At 41.1% G+C, this 26,780-nt stretch overlaps 1 protein-coding gene across 3 annotated transcripts in view; it reads left to right on the top strand.

Moving 5' to 3' along the window:
• Positions 1 to 26,780, top strand: part of Myof (myoferlin) — a 138,898-nt gene that overhangs the window by 84,169 nt on the left and 27,949 nt on the right. For all 3 annotated transcript variants that reach the window (XM_020159709.2, XM_020159710.2, XM_074078753.1), the window contains 14 exons: positions 1,451 to 1,606; positions 2,512 to 2,643; positions 5,564 to 5,727; positions 8,027 to 8,141; positions 10,061 to 10,166; positions 11,621 to 11,766; positions 13,849 to 14,022; positions 14,900 to 15,008; positions 16,850 to 16,927; positions 18,260 to 18,441; positions 18,535 to 18,693; positions 18,787 to 18,885; positions 19,794 to 19,955; positions 21,481 to 21,646. In XM_020159709.2, the coding sequence (XP_020015298.1) occupies positions 1,451 to 1,606; positions 2,512 to 2,643; positions 5,564 to 5,727; positions 8,027 to 8,141; positions 10,061 to 10,166; positions 11,621 to 11,766; positions 13,849 to 14,022; positions 14,900 to 15,008; positions 16,850 to 16,927; positions 18,260 to 18,441; positions 18,535 to 18,693; positions 18,787 to 18,885; positions 19,794 to 19,955; positions 21,481 to 21,646 (1,948 nt within the window). The remainder of the gene's footprint in view (positions 1 to 1,450; positions 1,607 to 2,511; positions 2,644 to 5,563; positions 5,728 to 8,026; positions 8,142 to 10,060; positions 10,167 to 11,620; positions 11,767 to 13,848; positions 14,023 to 14,899; positions 15,009 to 16,849; positions 16,928 to 18,259; positions 18,442 to 18,534; positions 18,694 to 18,786; positions 18,886 to 19,793; positions 19,956 to 21,480; positions 21,647 to 26,780) is intronic.

Genomic DNA, 26,780 nt, shown 5'->3' on the forward strand with positions numbered 1-26,780 from the left:
ATGGTAGAAACCAAAGAGTTACTTGGCTTAGATGCTACTGGGTGATGGGAGTGCAAGTCTTTGCAATGAAGGCAGGAGAAGAATTTTGATTTGGGTCTTGGAAAGGTCTGCTAAGTGGATAAATACTCATTTTCACAGTACTGTCAAAGAATATTTTGAGTGATGAAGCAGCAGATCTGTGCAGTACAGAGGTTTCAAATGTCAGCTCTGTTTGGAAAGACCTGGGTTTAAATCCCAGCTCTGCATGTATAACCTCGGACAAGTTATTCAACCTATTCAATTATGTCTCAGTTAATCCATTTGTAAAGTGGAGATAAACACGGTACTTACTTCAGTGTTGTGTGAAGACAGGGGAGAGATGGTTCAGCACAGTGTAAGCCACACAGGGAGTGCTGGAAAAATGTTCACTGCCACTCACCTCCATGAACCGAAGAACAGGGTAAAAAGACCTTCCCCTCCTGTCCTTTGGGAGTCAAAAAGGCAGTGTCTTAGTTCCTTTTGTGTTGTTATAACAGAATACCACAGGCTCGCTAACTTATAAAGAAATAGCATGTGTTTCTAATACTTCTGGAAGCTAGAAAATCCAAGGTTGAGGGGCCTGCATCTGTTGAGGGATTTCTTGCTGCATCATCCCATGGAAGAAGGCAGAATGTTCAGAGAGGGTGAGACAGACCAAGCACAGAGAGGTTTCTGAACTCACTGTCATAAAAACCCACTCTCATGGCAAACCCACTCTCATCATAACTCCCACAATAATGAAATGAATCTATGCATGAGCCTTCATGACCTGCTCACCTCTTATTTGGCCCTACCTCCCAACACTGTTGCACTGGGGATAGAGTTTCCAACATGTGAACCTTGGGAGACACATGCAAACCATTGCAAGTAGAACATATTTGTGGGTAGAAATACATTTGAAAATACACGCATGATTATAGGTAATTTTATTTTCTAAGTTGTATGCTTTGGTACTTTCAAACTTCTCTATGGTGAATTTATAACTGCTTTATAACCAGGAAAAAAGTTTTTAAAAATTAAATGAATATTTCAGGTTTGGAAAATCTTGCATTGTGAGTCAGAAATGCTCTGTAGTCTATAAAATACATGGAACCTGTAGCTCTTTGGCTTCACGGATGGCTTTCTTCAAACAATGCTCAAGATGAGAGGGAATGTTTCCTAAGGTGCCCCTCAGAGCACAGTAGGTAGGGCTTTGCCAGCAGTCCTCATAGCCTCTCCCTCTGCTTCTCTCTGTTCTCCTTGGCCACCCATAGCCTGGCCCTCAGCCCGCTCACAGACTAGTCACAGAAGATGTGAGTCTCGGAACTTCGGGACAGACCCCTAATCACATTTCTTTGCTAAGAGGAGCCTCGAGTGTCCAGCCTATAGCATCTTGCATCCCTCTGCATTTAGACTAATCTTATATTTTTTTCTTTTCCACCCACACACCCAGCCACAGAACAGTATGCCTGACATTATCATCTGGATGATCCGAGGAGAGAAAAGACTGGCCTATGCCCGAATTCCTGCACATCAGGTTTTGTACTCCACCAGCGGTGGAAATGCATCTGGGAAATACTGTGGGAAAACCCAAACCATCCTTCTGAAGGTACCATATCCTCACTGTGGAATGTGAAATACTTAAGTACAAAACTCAGAATCTGGAGATGGTTGCTGTATAATTTGCTGACCATTGTATTGCAAGGGTGATTTTGCTCAATTCTAGCCTGCTTTGGCCCTTTCTTTTAGGGCCAAAATCCTCAGGAAGTGATCTGAGGTCAGCTAGCATTCAATCACAGACACCTGCCTAGAAGTCTTTTTGACATTCACATTAACATAGCATTATAAATGTTTTGCTTTCTTGCATGGATTCTCCACTTCTGATCTAATGTTGGATGCAAAGCAAAGCCTGAGCCAATTCACAGCTCCAACAACCATGCAAGAGCTTTTCCTCAAGACATCCATTCTATATGCCTTGTGTGGCTTCCCATTTTGTCACACTAAATAGTAAAAAGACATGTTCACAGGGTCAGGATTTAATAAGATTAGTAATTTTTCAATGAATTTTTAGGTTGAATTAAAATATTTAAAATTTTTAGTTTTGTTAAAAGAACTCCAGAGAATTCTTTAGTAAAACTGGCGAGTAGGTTTCTGTACTTGAGAGTGTAGTTACTATGATGGTTGCCATTGTTACTGCTGAGTACGGTTTGGTGTCACTGCCTTCATTCCTGCTGCAGTGCCAGGAGCTTTCCCCACCCTTGCAGTGAAGAAGATAAATGCCATGCTGGTGCTATTAGCAAAATCGTTTAGACTCTGTAGACCTCCTGCAAAGGCCGCAGGGCCAGGCAGGAATCCATGGATCACACTTTGAGATCCAGGCTCATTTGGAAAAGTGTTAACTAAAGCAAACATAAAATTGGACTGGTGAAAGCAATGCTTTTGGTTCTAACTTAATGTCACAGTCTACGCAGCCCCCAGTGTAATTTAATGCATTATTTATTGTTCATCCCACAGTATCCACAGGAAAAAAACAATGGGCCTAAGGTGCCTGTGGAATTGCGGGTGAACATCTGGCTGGGCTTAAGTGCTGTTGAGAAGAAGTTCAATAGCTTCGCGGAAGGAACGTTCTCTGTCTTCGCTGAAATGGTACATTAATGATGTCCCTAATCTTTTTTGTCTTTGGTGGAGGGGAGCTTTTACTTTTCGTCCTTAGGGAAAGCATTCACAAAGACAACCACCAGCTGTCATTAACCTAGGGGGATAGGTAAACACCCTGTTGAGGTTTGTCATTGCTGGAATACACCAGAGTGGTTAGTGCTTTTGTGTGATAATTCCAAGAGGTGGCCTTCATCATTACCTTTTGCTCATGCAGCAATTTCTGGCACATAATAGGTTCCTATATTTATTATATCAATAGATGATGGTGGAATTTATCTCTCTATCTATCCATCATGTCCACCTATGATTTTATATATTTTTGTATATATGTGTACTACATGACTCAGTAATTCCACATCTTATTACCAAATAAATACAATCTTAATACAAACCTCATACACAAATATTTATAGCAGCATTATTCATAATCACCAAAAGATAGAAGTAATTCAAATGCCCTTTAGTAAGCGGATATATACACAAACTGTGTGCCATCCATACAATGTAAGATTCCTGAAAAATAAAAAAGAACAAATTTCTAGTAAGTGGATGAATCTTAAACATACCATATAAGTGAAAGTGACCAGTTTAAAAGGTTAAATACTATATGCTTCCATTTATATGGAATCCTGGAAATTACACTAATATTTCAGAGATCAGTAGTTGTTAAGAATTAGGGATAGGATTAGATTTTTGTATAAAGTAGCATAGGTAAATTTTTTGTAGTAATGGAACTCTTCTATATTCTGACTGTGGTAAAGAATTTGTCAAAATGCACAGAACTGTGTGCTTAAAAAAGAAAAAAGTTAATTTTACCCTATGTAAATTTTTAAGAATCCATTTTTATTTATCATTGTTGGGGGTACAAAAACTCTTACAATATATTATAGTTTAATTCACCCCCTCCATCATTCTCCTTTATCTCCCCTCCACACATTTCTGGAATAGTTTCAACAGGTCTCATTTTTCCATTTTCATACATGAGTGCACAATATTTCCACTATATTCACCTCCTACACCCTTTCCTTACATCCTCCCTTTCCCATGGGTACCACCACCCAAGACAGGACCTGTTTTGTCTTCCTCTTCTCTGCTTTTGAAAAAAAAATTATATTTTTATTTGTTTAAGATAGCTATATAGGGTGTTTCATTGTGACATTTCTGTGTATATATGTATTATAACCCTAGTTGGTTCTTCCCCTCTATTTTTCTCCTTTCTATCTTAGTCCCCTTCTTATGGTGATTTCAACAGGTTTAAAAATTCTATATTCATCTTTTATAGGAAGTACATCAACCATATTCACCTTCTTAACTTCCTTCTTTTACCCTCCCCCTCTCACATGTGACCTCCCCTTAGCATGACCTGTGTTTCATAATATTGCTTTATTTGTATTGGGTCTATATTCCACATGTGAGAGAAAACATGTGGTCTTTGGTTTTCTGAACCTAGATAACTTCACTTAAGGTTATATTCTCCAGTTCCATTCGTTTACCTACAAACAACAAAATTCCATTCTTCTTTGTGGCTGAATAAAATTCCATTGTGTATAAATACCACATTTTCTTAACCCATTCATCAGTAGTGGGCATCTTGGCTGTTTCCATAGCTTAGCTATTGTGAATAGTGCTGCAATAAACATGGGTGTGCAGATGCCTTTATTGCAACCTGACTTATACTCCTTCTGGTAGATCCCTGGGAGTGGTATTGCTGATCATATGGCAAATCTATTTTTTGTTTTTTGAGGCATCTCCATATTGTTTTCCATAGTTGTTATATTAATTTACATTCCCACAAAGTGTTTTAGGGTTCCTTTTCCCCCATACCCTCACAACATTTGTTTTTGTTTGTGTTCTTGAAGATAGTTATTCTAACAGGAGTGAGGTGGAATCTTAACACACTCCACACTATAAGAAGTAGTGGCTTTATGGCACTGAGCCAGGTGTTTTTTTTCTAAATGTCCACTTCTTTATTCAAAACTGATTATGTGGAAAGGTCAGTGCATATATCTTTTTTTTTTTCATATGTGCATACAATGTTTGGGTCATTTCTCCCCCTTCCCCCCACCCCCTCCCTTACCACCACCCCCCACCCCCTCAATACCCGGCAGAAACTATTTTGCCCTTATCTGAGCCAGGTTTTTGAAGATAATAAAGAAGCCAAGCCTTTTCCTCAAGGATCTCACAATCTATTGCAATGCTTGCAAAACTGGGCCTCTTGTTAAACTTACAGACTCCTAGGGCCGTCCTGGAGACTCTGATTCTATAGGAGTAGCACCAGAGGTGATTCCAATGTGGGTGGATATGGGGTCTCTATGGACCACTATATGAAACACTAGAATGCACAAGAGACACACAAGTCCTTCCAGTTCAGGCTTAGAAGTGCTATTGGAGATAAGTGGAAGGTGTACTGGGGAGGCCCTAAGTAGAAGGTGTTGTACAGTCACCTGGGCAATGTGGAGTGGAGACCTCAGGATTTCTTGGCTTCCAGCTCTATGACTGGGACTAAGCCTGGAGCACTGAGCAACAATCACCCAGCTCCGGACTATTATCCCCAGTTACAGATGAAAATACTGAGTCTCAGAACGATGAATGACCGGTGCACATTTGTAATCTGAAGGCTGAGGCAGGGGGATGGCAAGTTTGAGACCAGCCTGGGTTACACAGGAGGTTCTAGCCTAGAACCCACTTAGCAAGACCCTGTCTCAAAAAACAAAAACAAAAGACAAATGACATACTTGAAGTTACATAATCAGTAATAGCCCAAGTTAGGTCAATACCTTCTGAGCATAAAGCTTTCTCTCTTTCTGTGACTGTCTAGCCTAAGTCCTGAATGAACTTGAAAATGTATGGGCTGGCTTGCTTTCTTTGCTATCTGATGGTTTTTCTCCAATTTTATTTCTTTTAACAGTATGAAAATCAAGCTCTCATGTTTGGAAAATGGGGCACCTCTGGGTTAGTGGGACGTCATAAGTTTTCTGATGTCACAGGGAAAATAAAGCTCAAGAGGGAGTTCTTTTTGCCTCCAAAAGGCTGGGAATGGGAAGGAGACTGGATAGTTGACCCTGAAAGAAGGTAAGTTTTTCATGTTCTGAGAGACAGAAAGGATGGCACTTTGCTCCAAAATTGTTAAGTGCATTGTCTCCATTGTCATTTTGATTGTCATATAACACCCACTGAGCAGGTATAAGTTTATAGAACTTTAAAGAAACTTAAAAGATGTCATCAGTGTCCCTAAAACAGAAAAGCATAAAAAGCAAGACCAGATAATTAGGGGGAATTTATTATGTATGAATGTGCCAAGGTGTGTGCTTTTTTAATCCTAATAACAGCCCTACCCGAGAGGTAGTGGTGAAAATTATAAAGTGACTGAGATTTTACCTTAATTTTTTCTTGACTTTTTAAATAAATTTTATTAGGAACTATTCATTATACAGGGGGGAATTCGTTGTGACAATTCCAATTAGACTTACATTGTATATTATTTACATCGGAGATTTTACCTTATTTGCACAACAAGGTGACCTGCCACAGGTTCATGGATGCTGGCAGGAGACACATGACTCCTTATGTAGAGACAAAGGACTTTATTGCTCAAAGTGACAGCAGCAGTAGACGGTCAGCACTTGCTCTACTTCTCCACTTCCCTAGGGTACCATGAAGAGGGACAGATGACACTTGCAAGTAGATTGCATTGCAGGAGAGGAACCCTGAGCTAAGGGAATCCAAATCTGTTCTAATGGGCACTGAGCCTGCTGGGCCTTTGCCCTGGGGAGAGACAAGACTGCCCCATATAGACATCCTTTAAAGGAGAGTCTGTCACAAAGGCAGTCACGTGCCTCAATGTGCAGAAATGTGAGACCCTGGGAGAATAACCTCCCAACACAATAGCATCATCTCCACTTGAAAGTGAGGAAACTGAAGTAACTTGTCCTCAGGCACAGAGTCTGCAAGTGATACAGCTGGGGCTGGCACCTAAGTCTAGCGGGGGGGCTAGGGATGGAGCTTGGTGGTATAGCACTTATCCAGCATGGACTTGATCCCCAGTACCCTAAAAGAAAAAAAGAAAAGAAACAGTAGAAGGGGGCAAGTGTGTCACCCCCACCCCCACCACCTTGTTTCAAAATGTTACCAACAGCACTAGAACCAGAGCCCTCTCTTCTCGCCACCCCCTGATGGCACACTTGGGTTTGGAAGAACCAAGCTTGGGAAGCTGGACTTTAAGACCTCCACCTAGAGGTTGGCCTCTCTGGTGTTCACTGCACAGGCATTAAGGAGGGAGGGAAGGGAGCGGCCAGTCTGTAAAGAACCAATGCTTGTACATCATTCCTTTTGATCCAGGACAGCTTGCTCTAGATGGAGTTGGGAGGATTGGAGAGAAGGAAGGTGGGATTGGAGTTGGGGAGGAAGAAGGATGTGAGGACAGGAAAAGGCAGAGGGAATCATAATTGGAAAAGCAAAAGGTCAGAGTGTATCAGGGCTGCATCGAGTCCTAGCGGTGCCACCAGGCTTTTCTTCCTCCCTGGGACCCAGAGAAGTGATGGATGCACTCCTTTTATACAAATGGTTGGGAGTATTTATTTTTGATACCTTTCCAGTGCTTGAATCTAGGAGTGAATACTGCAAGGGAAATGCAGAGATGGAAAAGGAAATAGAACCCTTATCTGAGTGGGTACCTGGCAGAAGACTTATGTCAAAGTTGGAGCCTCTGTATTTTCCCTCTGTGGATTTTCAAAATAGTTCCAAATCTAAGAGGAAAATTGGCAAGGCAGAGTCAGTATGGATTTCTCAAGTGCCCAAATGGAGTTTGGAGTCTTAAATGACCAGGTTTGGCTGTCTACTTAGGAACTTTCCAGAACACTTAAACTCCTCCCTCTGGTTTGTATTGCATACACCAAGCAAGCCATGAGCACACATTTCCACACAGCTTCACAAAACTGTCTTCACTCCATTTTTTTTTTAATAGGAGGAATGTGGGGGATGCTTCCTTGTTCTTTGAACTGTTAGCCAAGAGTTTCTCTGAGAAAAAGTTAACAACCCCAAACTGAAGCAGAGACAAGGGAGGCGCTCTCTGTAGGCCCTGAGGAGCTGCCCACAACACTGTTTTCCCCGGCCCCACCCTACTCCCTGGGAAGGAGCAACCTTGCCAATTTGAGTTCTCTATAATTTAGGCCTCACTGGTCCAGCAGGCCCTTTCTCCAAAGGAATGTCAAAGGCTGTTAGTACACAGAGGGGTTTGGAGTGGAGGACCCAGAGCGGTCAAGCGAGGAGCTGGTACCATTCCTAGGGTACAGATGCCTCCCCACCATTCAAAATAGCTGGGGTTGCTGGTTACCATTTCTCCTCGGTAACACGAGCCCTTGGTCGACCACAGCTTGCTGACTGAGGCGGATGCAGGTCACACGGAGTTCACGGATGAAGTCTACCAGAATGAGAGTCGCTACCCTGGGGGCGAGTGGAAGCCAGCCGAGGACACCTACACAGATGCGGTGAGCTGGGCTCTCCAGAGGAAGCACCTGGCTCCTCTGTGGGACTCTTGATCTACTGGGAACTCACCCCATCAGGGTGACTTCACCCTTCTTCTACTACAGCTTCTGCTTTCAAAGTCTTCTATTCACAATGTAGTCCACGCGAGTGCACCATCTTAACTCCAGACAAAAGAAAGAGGGCCTTGTAACTAGGTAGTGCTATATGGTAATGTTTGGGTCATGCAAACTTTAAATAATAAGTATGTATTATTTATTATATACATAATATATACATAAATATGTATTTATTATTTAACTAGTCTTTTTCATAACAAATGAAATGCTCATGTCTTTTTGAAAATTCTAATAGCACAAAAGGAAATGAAAAGTTACTCTTCTTCTTGGCTCATTTCTCACTCTCCAAATGTTACCAGCAGCAGCAGTTCTCCATTCACACACAGTGCATGACTTTTTTCCTCACCTAAATGGAAGGAATTGTGCCATACACACAGCTCTACAACTTGTATTTTTCACATAATAATATAGCTTAGACACCTTTTGATATCAGTACTCACAAATCTATGAGCTTTTAAAAAATAGCTGTGGAGGGTTTTACTCTAGGCACCTACTATAACTTATTTAACTGATCTTCTTATGGGCATTTAGGGTTTAGTGGGGGTCTTTGTTTGCTTGTTTGTTTTTTGGCAGTACTAGGGTTTGAACTCAGGGCCTGGCACTTGCTAGGCAAGTATTCTACCAGTTCAGTCATGCCTCCAGCTCTTTTGCTTTTACCTGCCCTGCTTTTTCCCTGGCTGGTCTCAGACTGTGATCCTCCTGCCTCCACCAACTGAGTAGCTGGGATCGCAGATGTGAACTACCATGCCTGGCTTGTTTTTGAGGTAGGGTCTCAATAACTTTTCCCCAAGCTGGCCGTGGACCACAATCCTCCTATCTCTGCCTCTTGAGTAGAGGAAATGATTATTTTGGTCTGACTTTGTGGTGTTGGGGATTTAACCCAGGGCCTTGTGCATGCTAGGCAAGCACTGGACCACTGAGCTATATTCCCAGCCCTGATTTTTGTTTTGTTTTGTTTTCTTTCAATAAACACTGTGACAGTGGATATCCTTATACAGCATTTTTATTCACTCATGAAAGTTATCTGTAGAAAAGAGCCTTAGATTTGCTTGGTCAAAATTTAAATACATAAAAAAATTTGTTAAATGTTGACAAATTGTTTTTTGGGGGAGATTATATATGCTTCTATTAATAGAAAAAAAGAATAGAAGAAGACTGTTTGCCTAACACCATCAGTGTATCTTTTTGGCCAATACACGAATGAGTAATATCCTGTTATTATTTAATATCTACTTTCTTAATTTAAAGTGAGGTTGAGTGTTTTTCCAAAGCTTGTGGGCTGCCTTTATTTCTTTTACTTATGAACTTTCTTTTCATGTAACTATAAGTTTTTATGTAAACTTAGGTCATTATTTTATATAAACTTTGCCCAACCTCCTATGCTCGGCTTCATGAACCTCCAGTATTTCCCTGTACTTGAAGACATGTGTCTTTAACGTTTGACCCGTTCTCTGATGGGTTCTTTCCTGTAAAACCTCTCATAAAGAGAAGAGGCAGCATTTCACGGTATTAGGTGAAATCATATGCAATTGCTAATATTCAACCATTTTGGCGTACAAAACCAGCAATTTCACATGGTTCAACCTAATATTATTTCTAAGTGGTAAAAACAGAGAGTATTTAAAACAGTTAATTTTTATGTAGTGCTGTGTGCTTAAAGATTAAATGTTTTTCTGAGTAAAATGCAGCTCTGAGATGGTATCCACATAAGTATTTGGATATCATCGTTAAGTACGAGGAAACTTCTTACTTACGTCTTAGTAACACCATGGCTTCCCTCTCTCTTTTTCTTTACTTTTTTAAAGAATGGCGATAAGGCAGCATCGCCCAGCGAGTTGACCTGTCCTCCAGGTTGGGAATGGGAGGATGATGCTTGGGCATATGACATAAATCGAGCAGTGGATGAGAGAGGTAATACTTTACGTCTATTTGCCTGTCTACAGGCTCTGCAGCAGGACATTGGTTAATCAGAGTAAAGTTTTCTTGGGAGGAAGTGACCTGTGTCTGTTGGTCTATGACAACTAGGTCATGTTGTGCTGCCGACATTATTTATATTAGAATCTGATGTACAAGCAAATACTTGGACAGGTTCTGGGTGAGGGATTATTAAGAGTAGAGACACGGGGACAGCATGAGATGCGTGGAGATCCACAATGAGATTCAGGAGAGGGCTGGAGTTTGGATTTTCTCTGTCCTAACCACTCCCCGTTATCTCCCTGGGACCATCACACGTGGGGCCCCCCAGCTCAGAAAAGAGAACCATAAAATGCCTTAGAAGTCATTCCATTCAGCGATAATATAGACTGTTGACATAACTTCTGTTAAGAATAGTGTTTTTATGAACTGAAATCCATTTCGATGAATCTAAAGTTAAATGAACTATAACATTTAGAATTTTCAGAAGTGAAAATCTGACTATTCTTATAAGAAGGGAAAGAAGGTGCACAGAAAGGACTGACACTGATTTGGAAGATTTCAAATAGATGGTAAATTCTGTCCTGATCTTGATGTGCAGGCCAGGTCTTATAATGAGAGCATTGACTGAGCAATGACTATGTAAGCATGGCCTGGTGCTTTGCACACATCATTTTGATTGTCTTATAATATCTCTGAAAGGAGTATTTTTTTAAATGGGTGAATTGGCCATCGTCAGGTTTACCAATTTGCAGGAAGCTTACTTAGTAAACAGCTAACATATGTGGGTGCTGGGGTTTGAATCCAGGTCTGTGACTACACGGCCCACACCCTTCCCCACTACCCCTTCTGCCTCTTGAGATGTACTCGATTACCATGAGCAACTGGAGGCATAAGAGGAGGAAACCCCCATGGCCACAAAAATGGGGCTGTATCCCTTTCAGGAAAGTGAAAGGAGCATGCAGGTTAAGCATCCCTTACCCAAAATGTAAGAATGTAGGATTTTTTTCAGATTTTGGAATATTTGCATACACATATCTTAAGGACGGGACTCAAGTCTAACCACAAAATTCATTTATATTTCATATATGCCTTATGTGCATAACCTGAAGATAATTTTTTTTTTGTCTTTTCTTTTTTGGTGCTGGGATCGAACCCAGGGCCTCGTGCATGCTAGGCAAGCGCTGTACCACCGAGCTACATCCCAGCCCCTGAAGATAATTTTATGCAATATTTTTAGTGCACCTGCATTTTGACTCTGACCCACCATGTAAGGTCAGATGTGGAATTTTCCATTTGTAGTATCATAGCATTCAAAACATTTCAGCATTTTGGATTTCAGATTTTCAGATTAGGAATGACCAACCTCTGTACCTGGGGGTGGAGAGAGGCCCTGGATGTCTTCTGGAAACTCATCTGTTTTGGGTAACAGTTCACAACCTCTGTTCCAGGCTGGGAGTATGGAATTACCATCCCTCCTGATAATAAGCCCAAATCCTGGGTTGCTGCAGAGAAAATGTACCACACTCATAGACGGCGAAGACTCATCCGAAAACGCAAGAAAGATTTAACACAAACAGCGTCAAGTACTGCCAGGGTAAGAGGAGTGGCAGATGGGAGCTGGACTGGAGGACTCTTCCTTCCAGACCACAGAGTTCCAGTGAAGGAGGCTATTACTACAGAACTGTTTGCAAATCAAGGGCTCTGAAAGTACACCCACCCTACCAGCCACATCACCATCCTCTGAGAGTTTGTTAGAAATGCATCACCCCATCCTACTGACTGAGAAACTCTGGGGTGGACCCAGCAATCTGTGTTGTAACAAGCGCTTTAACAAGCGCTCCAGATCCTAAGGCAGGCTAAATGGTGACAGCTGTTCAAGAGGCAGTGAAATGATACTGGAATTATGCTGGCAGAATAATAGAATACTGACAATAGCTGAGGACTTGGAACAAGATGCAGAGGATTCACATTCTAACTATTTTCTTTCTCATCTGCAGAATGGGAATCATCTCATTAGGCTGTTGTAAGGCTTTAAGTGGAATAATAAAATAAGTGGAATCATAACATTCCGAGAAAAAAAAACAAAACAAGTGGCATGTCTTATGTGCTTTCCACAGTGCTGGGTACAGGATATCTAACATCTACAATCTTCAGGCCCTGGATTTCATGCCCATTTTACAGATAATGTTCACAGAGGTGAAGTAGACTTGCTCTAGGCCAGGTGTCTAGTATGTAACAGAGCTGATGTTTGAACCCAGGTTAGACTAATTCTTCTTTTTTCTTTTTTTAGTGGTATGGAATTTGAACTCAGGGCCTCACACTTGCTAGACAGGCACTCTACCATGTGAGGCACTCCACCAGCCCTATTTGTATTGGTTATTTTTTAGATATTTATGCCCAGGTTGACCTGGGTTGTGATCTTTCCTATTTTATGCTTCCTGCCATAGCTAGGATTACAGGCTTGAGCCACTGCACCCAGCTTAGACTAATTCTAAACAGGAAATCTTTCCATTGCTCAAAAGGCCTAACTCTAGTAGGTGCTGTAAAGTTTACTGTTTTATTCAGGGGTGAGCTTCCTGGGAGCAAAAATGGAGCCATAGTCATCTTCTATCTTCTTTGCTAGCTCAGGAAGTGTTCCCAATTCTGTAGTAGAATGAAGGAGCTGGTGAATGAATGAGTTTTAGCTATTGGATCACCCATGCCAATGGGATGAGAAGTTTCTAGAGGTACTTGACTCTCTCCTACCACACGAGAGCACCAGCACAAAGTAATGGGCCACAGTCAGAAGACCCAGGACCGGCCCATTTCTATCTCCTGAGGCTTTGATCCTTTTCCCTAACCTGCCTCATTTTTGGCTACATGAAATACGTCACTGCCATATGGATTTTATGTTTATTGGACGTGAAAAGCAAAAAATAGACACTACAATAATAATTCAGTATTACTTTACATTTATTAAATCTTACTAACGTTGAAAGAAATTTAAATAAAATTTCAGCTGCTACATGGAGGCAAAAATCCCATCTTTTTTTTTCTTTGTTACTTCCTCAAACTTTAACATGAACTCTTTCACTTAGTAGGCACACGTTTGTTGAAGGAATAGAACAAAACATTGAAAAAAATGAGATCATTTATATATAAATAATGTTTGAGTAGAAAAGTACTATACTTATTAGTTATTATGAAAGTAATAGACTCTGAGCTATTATTTAATTATTAGTTATGGCAGCTATTAGCTTAGGCAAGACATTTGCCCTAAATGAGGCCCTGAGGCCTCATTTTTTTCCCTTCATATATAAAATGGAGATAACAGTGTTTTCCAAACTATCACAATAGCAGTGTTCTTATGAACTGATGAGTTGAAACACCAGAAAGCAATTGGAAAAGAATCCATTTGCTTCACCCTACTCCTGTGTCTGAGTGAGAGGCCCCTCCTGAGGCATATCCACCATGTGCACTGTTATTGCCTGGCTAGCTCTCTGGACTCCCACAGTCCATCAGCTTTGCCAAGGCAGACATCCTAACTGTTTTGTTCTTTGCCATATCCCTAGCTCCTGGTGTAACACTTACTTAGCACGTTAGATTTTTATTATTCCATATTTGTTAATTGACCAAATAATTTGATTTATCAATATAAAGAATATTATTATCATTAAAAGTTTTATTTCTATTTTAGGCCATGGAAGAACTTGAAGACCGGGAAGGCTGGGAGTATGCCTCTTTAATTGGTTGGAAATTTCACTGGAAACAGCGTAGTTCGGATACCTTTCGCCGAAGACGCTGGAGGAGAAAAATGGCTCCTTCTGAAACACATGGCGCAGCTGCCATCTTTAAACTTGAAGGTGCCCTTGTGAGTAATCAGAAGCCAAAATACAAATAATATTGGTATAGAGAAAATGCATGAGTGTTGGCCACAACATCACCAACTCCATAATGATTCCTGTAATTCCCGTGACATAAGTCTGCAAACTGCTTGAGGGAAAGTCATATCCTAGGAGTTCAATAATTCTTGTAGAATAAATAGATGATTAACATATGAAAGCCTCTAAGAAACACTACTGCAGACACACCTGTTTCCCCTAGCATTTTCCAAGTATATCTTTTCCAGAACTCTCAGTTCAGGTAACATCTATCAATATCCCAGGCACAGGTTCCTTGGATCATGCCTTGGAAATTACAACTGTTCAACAAACCAAAAAAAGCTAAATACGCAGCTGTGAGGGGAGGAAAACAGAAGGATGGCTCACAAAATGAAAGAACAATTCAAATGGAAGCACAGAGGAAATAAGCAGTCAGGTGGAAGGAATGAATGGAAAATGGCAGTGGGTGATTTAAAACAACATGGTGGCCAAGAACCATTTCCAAACACAGCCTGCTTTTGTACTTCTGCACTCCGACCCCACTGTATCCTTCTGCTCTTTCTCTTCCTCCTGCCATCCTTTTACTCCTCTGATTTATCCTCTACATTTTCCCTTTCTTTCAGCAGCAGGGTTTGGTTAAACCTGGACCTGAGGCAAAAGGATTGGCTTTGACACCCTGTCCTACTGCTTTTCAGTTAAGGGACTTTGAGTCACTTGGCCTTACTCATCTTGAAAAGTGGGGTGGTTAGATGATAAAATCTCTTTAAAGTCACCATTCTATTTGTTGGTGGTTCTTTCCTCTTGTCTGTTTGCTTGCTTGTTTGTTTTTTTGGCTGTGTTAATTGACTTTTCTACCTCCTACTTCAGGGTGCAGACACCACTGAGGATGGAGATGAGAAGTGCGTGGAAAAACAAAAGCATACGGCCACCACTGTGTTTGGAGCAAACACTCCTATTGTTTCTTGCAATTTTGACAGTAAGTTTTAATGTGTCTGTGAATTTTGTTTCTATAACTTTTATCTCAAGGAAACTTCAAATTACCAAATATGATTTTTAAAAAATCTCTTCATCTGAACATGACTTGCAATTTCTTTACTTGATGAAGAGGATTTTTTTTAACATAGTTTTTAAAACTACATCATAATTGAAGGTAAGGGTGGTTAAATAACTGATTTTAACCTAGTGTATTTCTTCTATCTAATAAGGCCCCCAAATTATTATTATTTTAATTATGAGAAAAAGGCTCAAAGTTTAAATAAATGATTTCAAGACTGGAGATGTGGCTTAATTCTGGAGTGCTTGCCTAGCATGCACGTGATCTTGGGTTCAATTCCTAGGACCATGCCCCAAAAAATAAATAAAATTTATAAATAAAGGTTGATTTCAATAATAAAATTGAGGAATTTTGGAATGAGTCAGACCTATTCATGATACAATAGAAAACGCTTACATCAGTCTAGATATGTGCTAGGAACCATACATAAAAGTAACTTGTTTAAGCCTCATAACATCCCTGCAAGGTAGGTGCTGCTATTATTCCCACTTTACAAATAAAGGGACCAGGTACTGGAAAATTAAATAACTTACCCAAGCTCTTCCAGTTTATGAGTACTAGAGACAAGACTTGAATTCCAGCAGTCAGGGTCCTGGAATCTATATGTTCATTCACAGTGCTCTGATATTCTCTCAAAGTTTGTGTGTGTGAAAAAGGTATGTGCCTTGAGTTAATATAATAATAAAGAGGAGTGTGAAGATTTTAAGTACCAAAGAAACTTTTAGCAGATAACTGTATCTCAAATCTGGTACCAAAGTAGTACAGATAGCCCTGTTATATAGTTGCTAGAGACCCAGTTCTCATTTTAAAGACCTGTGCTGACAAGGAACACCCTAAATTCAGGTACTTTACAGTAGCGCTAATGTTCTCCTGACTGATATACTTGCATTGAGCTTTCAAAAAATATTTATTTTGAGACAGGGTCTTACTATGTAGCCCAGACTGACCTCAAACTTTCAAACCTCCTGCCTCAGCTTCCTGAGTGCTGGGATTGCAGGTATCCACCACCACACTTTGCATATAGCATTTTTTAAAACTGCAGTAGCCCCCCTTTATCCATGGAGTATCCATTCCAAGACCCCTAGTTGGATATATGAAATTGCAAGCCTTACATATATGCTATTATTTTTCTTACACATTTATAGCTATGATAAAGTATAATCTATAAATTAGGCATAGTAACAGGCTAATAACAGTAACCAAAAATAACATAAAACAATTATAAAAATTGTGCTGAAATCAAATTGCTAGTATCACTTTGGGGACATTATTAAATAAAGTAAGGGCTATTTCACGTAAGCTGTGCACATCATACCACATCGACCAGTCTGATAACTAAGAAAGCTACTAAGTGACTAATGAGCAGGTAGCATATACAGCATGGATACACTGCACAATAAGGTGCTTCACATCCCAGGTGGGGTGGAACAGGCTAGTTTGAGATATCACACTACTTAGAAGGACATGAAATTTAAAACTTATGGATTGTTTATTTCTGGAACTTTCCATGTAGTATTTTCAGGCTGTGATTTACTATAGATAACTGAAACTATGGGAATCAAAACGACTACTGTAAGTTTTATTTTGCAGGAAGCAGAACTACTATGGGAGGACACAACGTCAGTATTCTTTGTGTTCTCTTCCATGGAAAGTAGATCCAAGTGACCCATTTATATGAATAATATATTGTCTCTAAATATTGAAGAAAATAACAGTTTACAGTGTTATAGTTCTTGTATGTAATCTCCATCCTGTTCTTTTAGGAGTCTACATCTACCATCTGCGCTGCTATATCTATCAAGCCAGAAACCTCATGGCTTTAGACAAGGACAGCTTTTCAGGTAAAAAAAATTCCCATTACGCTATTAACTTACAGACTAGCTGGATTCTATTTCAAATGGATATGTTTTTGTTGTTGTTGTTGTTTTGTGATTTCTAACATTGAAAACCCTTTTCCTATTGAAACTAGTTGGGTGTACTTGAAGAAAATTGCTCAGTCATTAAATAAAAAATTACTAAGTGCTCCAAGCACTGTTGCTGGGTGCTGTAGATATATAGAAGGTACATGACTCTTAAACACTACTGAGTGATTAGTCAAAATCACCAAGAGCAATTTCTGCTTTCTATTTGTATGCATGGCTGTATTTTAATCCTGGGCCTTAGGGCTTATTGGTAAATCCTTTTCTGTTTTTTGTAGTGCTCTCAAGGTGACAAAAAAAAAAGAGCACATTTTCAAATATTCTCCACCAGGGGGCACCCCATCACTGGAAGTCAAAGAAAGTTTTCAAAATGCTTAACTAAAGTTGCATAAACTCCAAGCATATTTCTTGCAGTTTGAGAGATAAGATTTATCATCAGACAAAATCAAAGAGTTCCATTCATATTTTGGCTCTCTGCAGTGCTAAAAACTAAGCACCTCTTTGGCATATACAAGAGCTACCGAATGACATTAGTATATTGCTGAGATAGATCAGCCCCCTGGCAACTGCAAAAAGGTTTGTTGTAATTATTTATCACATAGGAGAACATGGGTTACATCTCAGTGTGTAAGAGTGCTTTAACTCCATTCTCCAATACATGCAAATGAAGTTTTATGCTATCACAAACTGTAGATGCTAAGAGCATCTGAGCCTTTCTTATTTATTACTCTTGAGATGGTGCTCAATAAATCCTTGCTGAATAAATGGATTGCCAGCAACCATAGAAACTAGGATGATAACTAGAATTTCACAAGGATTCCATAGATGATGGGCTCTTTCCTAAGCAGTTCACATTCTTTATATCATTTCATCCTCTTGACACTAGGAAGCAGATATTACTTTCATTGAATGGAGGAGGAAAACAAAGTTTAGGAAGGTCATGTAGCCAGGGTGGGAGAGCTGACTCCATGAGTGTCTGACTACAGAGCCTGCACTGTTATCGTAAGAGAGACTGTGTACCCAATTAACCTTGATGGTGACACACTACAGAGATAATCCCCAGCACACCTCAGGGCCTCACTTCAGGTGTTTCTGAGCCATTACCGTGCCATGTGCCCCTACGACAACCTGCACTTCCAGGGGTTATTGAGAGTCCACAATCATTGTATCAAGAAGAAAAGCATGCGGTGGAAATGAGTGGTCCTGGAGCTACGCTTGGCGATGGCCCCACTGTTGTTCTTTTTCTGTTCACAGATCCCTATGCTCATGTCTCCTTCCTTCATCGAAGCAAAACCACTGAGATCATCCACTCAACCCTGAATCCCACGTGGGACCAAACGATTATATTTGATGAAATTGAAATCTATGGAGAACCCCAAACAGTTCTACAGAACCCACCCAAAGTTATCATTGAACTTTTCGACAATGACCAAGTGGTAGGCAATTTGGGATTTCTAAGGTGATTTGGGGCATGATGGAGATTGGAAAGCATGATTATTCAGAAATTTGAGCATTGATTGTTTCTCTAGGGCAAAGATGAATTTTTAGGACGAAGCATTTGCTCTCCTTTGGTGAAACTAAACTCAGAAATGGACATTACACCTAAACTTCTCTGGCACCCAGTCATGAATGGAGATAAGGCCTGTGGGGATGTCCTTGTCACTGCAGAGCTGATTCTGAGGGACAAGGTACATTGCTGTGTTCTTACTCACATACTTTTTTCAGTTTTTAACAATAATTCTAGGTACTCTTTGACTGAACATTCCATGTTTGTTTCACAGGATGGCTCCAACCTCCCCATTCTTCCCTCTCAAAGGGCTCCACATCTATACATGGTCCCCCAGGGGATCAGGCCTGTAGTTCAGCTCACTGCTATTGAGGTATGCTGCTCTCTTATGTGCTATTTGATCAAATCAGATGCATGTGACTACAGACCAGGAATCTTTCACATAGAGAATGGCATCCTGCTGCATATTTTCTTGCTATCTTCCTAGAGAACTTTTCCAAAACTTTTAAATATTCATAGAAAGAGAAGACTTGTTGAAGCAACAAATAGAAGTAAATTCCAACATCACTGTGAGAATCTAAAGATTTCATTAACTGACAGCAGCAGATTTCTGAGGGGTGTTTTTTGGAGTCAGTCTAGAGAACTGGAAAGAGGAGATGGCCCAGGGAAAATGCTTGTGTGTGCACAGAGTGGCTTCAGAAGGAATCAGCAGTGGAGAGTGGGAAAGAATTAATGGGCAAAGGTGATGTATTGAACAACCAGATCAGATGCAGGCTGGTGGAGCTAACCAGACATTTGATGAACAGGGTCTGGCCTACTCTAAGGCTTTAGCTGTTACCCTGAAATTTCTTTTCTTTGGCTGTGTTGCTAGGAGTTCTCAAAGTCTGACATAGGTAGCTTTCAACAACAGCTATTGTTTTTGAATGCCTGCATGACAGACCCTGTGTTAGAAAATTTACACTTGATCCTCAGAGTAACCCTACAACTGACAATACTGTCAATCCTGGCTATAGGGGAGACAGAGAGGTTAACTAACTTGTTAGCATTCACCAAACTACACTCAGCCACTCTGCTTTATAGCTGCTCAAGTACAAGGGACAGGTGAAACCACTTTTCTTTGCATGACCTACAGACCTTCTAGGATAATGTTCACAGGTGTTTTAGGCAGATCTACTTCAGTCCATCTTAAAGATTTTACCAGTGATTAAGATAGAATTTTTCCTTTTGAATAGTATTATTATAAAGGATTGCCTTCTGTTCTTTTTAACTTGTTTTTCCCAGATTCTAGCTTGGGGCTTAAGAAATATGAAAAACTACCAGATGGCTTCTATCACATCCCCCAGTCTTGTGGTAGAGTGTGGAGGAGAAAGGGTGGAATCAGTGGTGATCAAAAACCTTAAGAAGACACCCAACTTTCCAAGTTCTGTTCTCTTCATGAAAGTGGTACAGTATCCAAACTCTGTAATAGTTTATGTGTATTGAGTAGCTGAATTTTATTAGAAATCTCATATAACACACACATACACATTAATTTATTTCCCAAATCTGACAGATAGAAAAACCTTGCTTTATGTTCATCTTGCCACTGATTTTCCCCCTTAGGTTCTCATGCTGCAGTAATGGTTTCTAAAAGGTTCCAACAATTCCAGAGATGCAAAAGTACCTGTGCACAAAGCTTTCTTATTTCTCCAGTAAACTTTCTGTCTATTCAGCTATCCATTACTGGCCCTTGTCAGTCACCTGAGGACAGAATATTAACCCCCAGTGCTGCCATTGCAGATGCTCAGGGACCAGAACCTCTGGGTCAAGAATGGTTATCTGGGGAAGGGGCAGCTGTGCAGGTACCCATCGTGGGTGATGGGACATGACCCTAAAAGTTCATGACTGTGCTCCTAGATAGTACCCTCTTTGTCCCATCAAACTACTTATCCCTATGGTGTGGACATTTTCACCACTCTTTCACTTTGGAAGAAATAAAGAGGTTCACTAATGTACACAGGGGGACGTAGTTACAAGTGGGTGGCCAGAGTTTGGACACAGGTCCTTCTAAATCCAAAGCCCATCTTTGTCCCCCATAATGCTGCAAATGGAGAGCCAGATGGATGCGTGAACCCAGAATCCCTAACTATTCACCCCTGGACCACTCTATTCAGCATTGTCCACTCTCCACCCCTCCTCTACCTTCCCACTTCTAATCTGGAATCTAGCTTTGGTCAGCAGAGGTGAGGAAAGTCTCTCAGTAGATCCCAATTTCAATTCCTGTGCAAGACCAGAGATAGAAGTTCACCTGAACCACAGACAGACTCCTAAGCTAGGCCATGATTCACCAGCAGGCACAGCCATCAAGATCACCAAATTCCAGGAGCAGTGAAGGAGAAATGAGCATCCTATTTTGGCATTGAACTTCCATGGATGAAAGATTCCAAGTCACAGTTATTTCCCTTGGTAGTTTAGTTTTGTCTTGACTATTTCTAAATTCTGCTCTGGATGTGGCTAGTAGATTACCAACGTTCTGGGCTTATTAGCCTTGTACAAATCCCCCCTCAGGACACAGAGTATGAGAAGGACTATGGGGTCAGAGGTAAAGATTCTGTATCATGCTAACTAATACTTAAAGGACACTTACCATGGGCAGGTACCCTTCTAAGCACTTCATACATATGAATTTCACAATCTACTATTACTGATACAATAACTGGACACAGAGGGGTGAGAAAAACTCCTTAAAGCCATGCAATTTGTGGCACATCTAGGATTTAATTCTAGATAGTCTGGCTGAGAGCTGATGTTCTTAAGCACTGAGCCACTGGCCTAGCACTTTAGTCACTGAAGTACTTAGTGAGAGGGTCCTAGGCTGTGCCTAGTAGATAAAAAGAATCCAGATTGCTCCTTTGGGTGAACTCATTGGGAAAGATGCCCTTGTTGGGTCTTGTACAGAGAACTGACATTCACCTTTGTAACCTCCCAGTTCTTGCCCAAGGAAGAATTGTATATGCCTCCACTGGTGATCAAAGTCATCGACCACAGACAGTTTGGGCGGAAGCCTGTGGTCGGCCAATGCACCATTGACCAACTGGACCGCTTTCGCTGTGACCCTTATGCGGGAAAGGAGGATATTGTGCCACAGCTAAAAGGTAAAATGCAAGTCTACAAATAACATTTTGAGTGCTTTTCATACATGATCTAACCTAGTCTTTACACACTTTCTCAAGGTAAGTAGTCATTGCCTAAATTCTACAGCAGAGCAAACATTTGATTTACACGAGCTAAGTAACTTTCCCAAGGAAATACTGGGAAGTGGTTGAGGTGACATGATTCTGGCCTAGTCTTGGGGCCCAGTGCTGAAGTGTCCTGTTCCTGGATGAACCCAGGGCATTTTCTGAGGAAATGTTCAGTGCTTCTTGAACTTTCCTATTTGCCTTTCAAGAAGCAGTCTGGAAATGCAGGGATAGCTGTTCCCACATTAGTGACAGGGACGAAGTCATTTCCTTCACATTGCTGTTGAATACTCAGTGCATACTGTTCATTGATCTCAATGTTTGGGAGGCAATGTCTTGGGTGAGGGGACCCAAGACGCCCTTGTTCTAAAAGTACAAGAGTCCAACAAGAAGACAAACAAGGAAATGGTGATTGCAATTTAGTGTGATAAATATTTTGATGTGGAGATACAGGGAACCACTCCCCAACCCCACCATGAGCAGTGAGGGAGATTTTTATTTCAAATTACTTTGTATCTGTGATCTCACCTCATAACAACGTTGTGATGGAATTTGAAAGATATTTTATTGTTATCCGTAGAGGAAAAGTTTAAATGACATGGGTCATGTAATTAATATGTAAATGATAGAGCAGGGCCATAATACTTACCTTAGACTTCCATACTAGGTAATAGTGAATGATAAAGTGTTTTGCTGTTACCTATTGAATAGTTGCCTGTTTTTAGCTTACCATGTGTCTGGATTGTGTTAAGATCTGGGGGCTCAGTTCCTTTTAGTGCGCAAAATCGCAGGGCCTCTGGCTTCGTGAGTTAGACCCCAGTGGAGAACTGAATCACCCTATTCAGCTATCTTTGGTGGACAGAAACAGACATCTTGTATTTAAGCAGCTGTACTGTTTAAGCTTCCACAGGTTTGGTCTTGATTTTACAGAGCTTATGAAATTCATCAGCTATGTGTGTCTGAGCATCCTGTTTCCCTGTGTTTTTGACAGTGTTCCATCACTGTGACAAATACCCGAGAAAAACTTAAAGGGAGGAATTATTTGTTTAAGCTCACGGTTTCAGAGGTTTGACTCTATGTTAGGCTGTTCCATGTTCTGAGACTGTGGTGAGGTAGTATGGCAGAAGGGGTGGCAAAGGACAGCTGTTCCACTCATAGAAGCCAGGAAGCAGAGTGAGACAGGATGGGGCCAGGACAAGACATACCCTTCAAGGACCTGCCCCCCGTGGCCTATTTCCTCCAGCCAGGCCCTACCTTCCATAATTCCACCAACTCCCAATAGTCTGTTCAATTTTTTAAATTACTTATTTATTTATTTGCTTATTTCATAGTACTGGGGTTTGAACTCAGGGCGTCAAGCTTGGTAGGCAGGCATTCTACCACTTGAGCCATGCCTCCCGCCCTGTATTCAAATTCTGGATCCATCAGTGGATTAAACCATTGGTGAAGTCAGAGCCCTCATGATCTCTGGAACTGTCCTCACAGACACACACAGAGGTGGGCTTTAGTAATCTCCTGTGAGTTGCTCAATCCAATCAAGTTGACAATCAGTCAAGATTAACCATCTGAGAGAACATGGAAAAAATTCATGATCACATTTGAGCAAAACTCTACATGCGTTTCTCAAAAAATATCCCATGCAAAACATTTTGGGCTGAATTGATGGTGCTTAAAATAGCAGCATTTTTATAACACTGAGTATTATTATAACCACAGGAATTGTTTTATTTGGAATTACTAAAAGTAAAAAAGCCATTTTCCCCATGTTTTTCTTATTGCCTTCATAAAGAGAAAGTTCTTTGGTCCAAATATGTGAAATCACTGGAAAGATACAAATACTGCAAACTCTCTTGGGTCCCAGAATTGCTTGAGTGGATGTTTGTCTCTATTGGTCACAGATAGATGAGGCCCACGGCAGAATCCTCCTGGTTAGTGATGCCATGTAATTAAGATGGAGTGTGGGTGGTAGAGAACCTCAAAAGGGAAAAATCTGGTACCTTCTCAAAATCAATGCTTCCTGGCCACCATAAAGTGAGCAAGTTTGCTTCTCCATGCCCTTTCCACTATGATGCTGTGCCTTGCCATGGCCCAGAAACAATAGAGCCAGCCAACCATGGACTGAAACCTCTGAAGCTGAGCCAAAATAAATCTTTCTTCCTTTTAAGTTGTGTCAGGTATTCTGTTAAGAATCAGGAGCAACAAAAAGTCTAAGTCAGAAAATCGGTACTAAGAAGGGGGTTATTGCTGTTGATGTGGTTCAGAAGCCTTTGTAACTGGTTTACAGGTGGGATTGGAAAACTTTGGAGATGCATTCTAGAGAAGCCCTGGAATGCTGTAGACAGAGCTTCCTGGGTGATTCTGGTGAGAGCTCAGAAGACCAGAATGCTGATAGGAATGTAGACAGTAAAGACTTGTGCTCATGAGGTTTTAGATGGGAACAAGGGCTCTACTGGGAATTGGATCAAAGGCAATTCATGTTACATTGTGGCAAAGAACTTGTCTACCTTCTGTCCATGCCCTGAGACTTTGTAGGAGGCTGAGTTTAAAGGTGAAGGACTAACTGATCTGACCAAGGAAATTTCAAGTCAGCCCAGCATTCAGGCTGTGGCCTAGATAGATATTGAGAGCTGCTTTTAGCCAGGTTTACAGTGAAAATTTGGAGCAAAAAAAAGAAAAAAGAAACAAACAAAAAGACAGGATGCAATGATTTGAAAAAAAACATGCAGTTTGGCCTGAAAAGGAACTCCTTTACAACTGTGGACAAGGAAGGTGTGGTTGTTGAACAGATATGGGACATTAAGAAGAAGCCAAGAATTTTGTACTGGGACAATAGGAAAAATGCCTCTTGAGGGCATCTCAGGAATTAGCCCCACCCATCACAGGCTCAAGGGTAGAAAGGTTTTAATTCATTTGAAAGACTTTCCCTTGAAAAGAGAGCTCCAGGGTGCCCTGCTTGACAGGGTGTCCTAAGGAAGTATTTCCTGGCATTCAGCCATCCAGGAACTCAGAAGCCACTGCAGCTGTGATCCAAGGAGGCCTGGCTACTGTTGAACTGGCAACAGACTTTGGTATCATCCATGTAATACTGGTTTTGCAGGCATGCAGGATATAAGAGTTCTGGGATAACAGAAACTTCCATCCAGACTTCAAAGGAAAGCTGGGGGGCGGTGAGGGGAGAGGCAGTGGCAGGCAATGTCTGGCAGGATCCTTGCAGGCATATCCTGAGAGGGTGATGTGTGAAGCTGTGAAGGTGACACCAGGAAGTTAGAGATGCCAGAACATGGAATGTCTGCTAGTGAAAGCTGCAGGCAGCAAGCACAGCCAGCCCGAGAGAGAGACCATGTGAGCTGTAACCAGCAAGACTGTAGGGATGGGGCTGCTATCACTTACATCATGCCACCATGTCTCTTTGTGCTGGACATGGAGCTATGGGATTTAATGTTTGCCCTGCTGAGTTTCAGTCTTGTTTTGGTTGTATTCTTCCTTGCTGTTCTCCTATACCTCTCTTTATAAGGGAACTATTTACTCTGTACGATTGTATTGTAGTGGTATGTAACTTTCTTTTTGATTTTACAGGGTCTCACAGGTCAGAGCTTGCCTCCATTGAGTCTCAGAGGAGACTTTGGACTTAAACTTTTGAATAATGTTGGAACTGTGAAGACTATAGGGACTCTTAGAAATGGACTGAATTGCATTATGAGATGGACTTGAGTCTTTGGGGACCAGGGTGGGATGGCATGGTTTGGATAGGTGAGAACTACACTCACCTATCCAAACTCAAAGAATGGACTCAGAGACATGTGGAATACAGTGAAAGCCAGATTTTAATGCGGTCTTGCAAGATCGGTGCCTGGAGAGCAGATACACCCAAAGCAGTCACAACAAGCATTATATTCTGTAGTGTACAAGGTCCTCCCCAGGTTCCTCATTGGCTAAGTACTGTGGGGTGTATATTCTTTTCTGTACATTGACTAAATTTCCTATTGGGTTATTTTTAAATATGCTTCTCTTGGGATTAGTCAAATTTTAGAAGTGGTCCTGAGGTGGTATCCACCTTTGTGGCTAGTATGTACAGTTTTTACCCATTTCCCCATTCTATCATGATTTACCCTTCCCAGTTTAAGTTCCCTTATCAGTTAGCACTCTCCCAACATCTAGCTGATAGGCAAGCAAGAGGCCAGGGTTAAATGCCTAGCCTTGAAAATGGACCACCGCTGACTTTATTTTTAACAGTTATGAAGCATCTCCCAAAAAGCTCATGTGTTGAGGCCTTGGTCCCCACCTGGTAGTACTGCTTTTCTTGGAGGTTCTGGAGAGTGCTGGAGGAAGTAGATCACTGGGGCGTGTCCTGAGGCTGCATCTTGTCCAGGGCCATTCTCTGTCTCTGTTTGCTTCCTGGCCACCAATAAGGTGAGAACTTTGCTCTCTACCCCCTCCCCACCAGGATGGTCTGTCTTCTCACAGCCCAAAAACAATGGAACTAGCCAACCATGGACTGAAACCTCTGAAACCATGAACCAAAATAAATCCTTGCTCCTTTTAAAAAAATTGATAGAGTAAAAGTTGAGGAGTGAACTTTGGTTGGCCTAATGTTGGAAACACACAGAATAACTTTTACTCCTGACCCTCAAGCTTTGTTTGCGTGGGGATGGTAAAACAGGGAACTGAAATATAAGAAGGAATTTGCACAAAGCCATGTTCACGCATACCTTTCTCTCAGCTCTCACCTTCTGTATTGTTGCAGTTGACTGGAGTTGCAGCAGAGTTTATCTTGGAAGTGTAGAGACTGCTTATAGAGCTGAGAGTACCACACAGATATGAAACTATCTAGCATAGAAACTGGTATATCATAGGTGCTCAATAAATACCAGTCTCCTGGCATTGCCCTGATGTCTATCTGACATTTATTTAGCATCTACTTTTCCCTGGGCTCTGTGATGACTAAAACACAAACTGTAGGGTCAAACAGACCTAGGTTACTTATTTCCACTTACCACTAATTATTTAACCTGAAGCAGTTCACTTACTTTCTCTTAGATTCAGTTTGTTT

This window comes from Castor canadensis, chromosome 7, assembly GCF_047511655.1.
Source record: "Castor canadensis chromosome 7, mCasCan1.hap1v2, whole genome shotgun sequence".
NCBI classification, from domain to species: domain Eukaryota; kingdom Metazoa; phylum Chordata; class Mammalia; order Rodentia; family Castoridae; genus Castor; species Castor canadensis.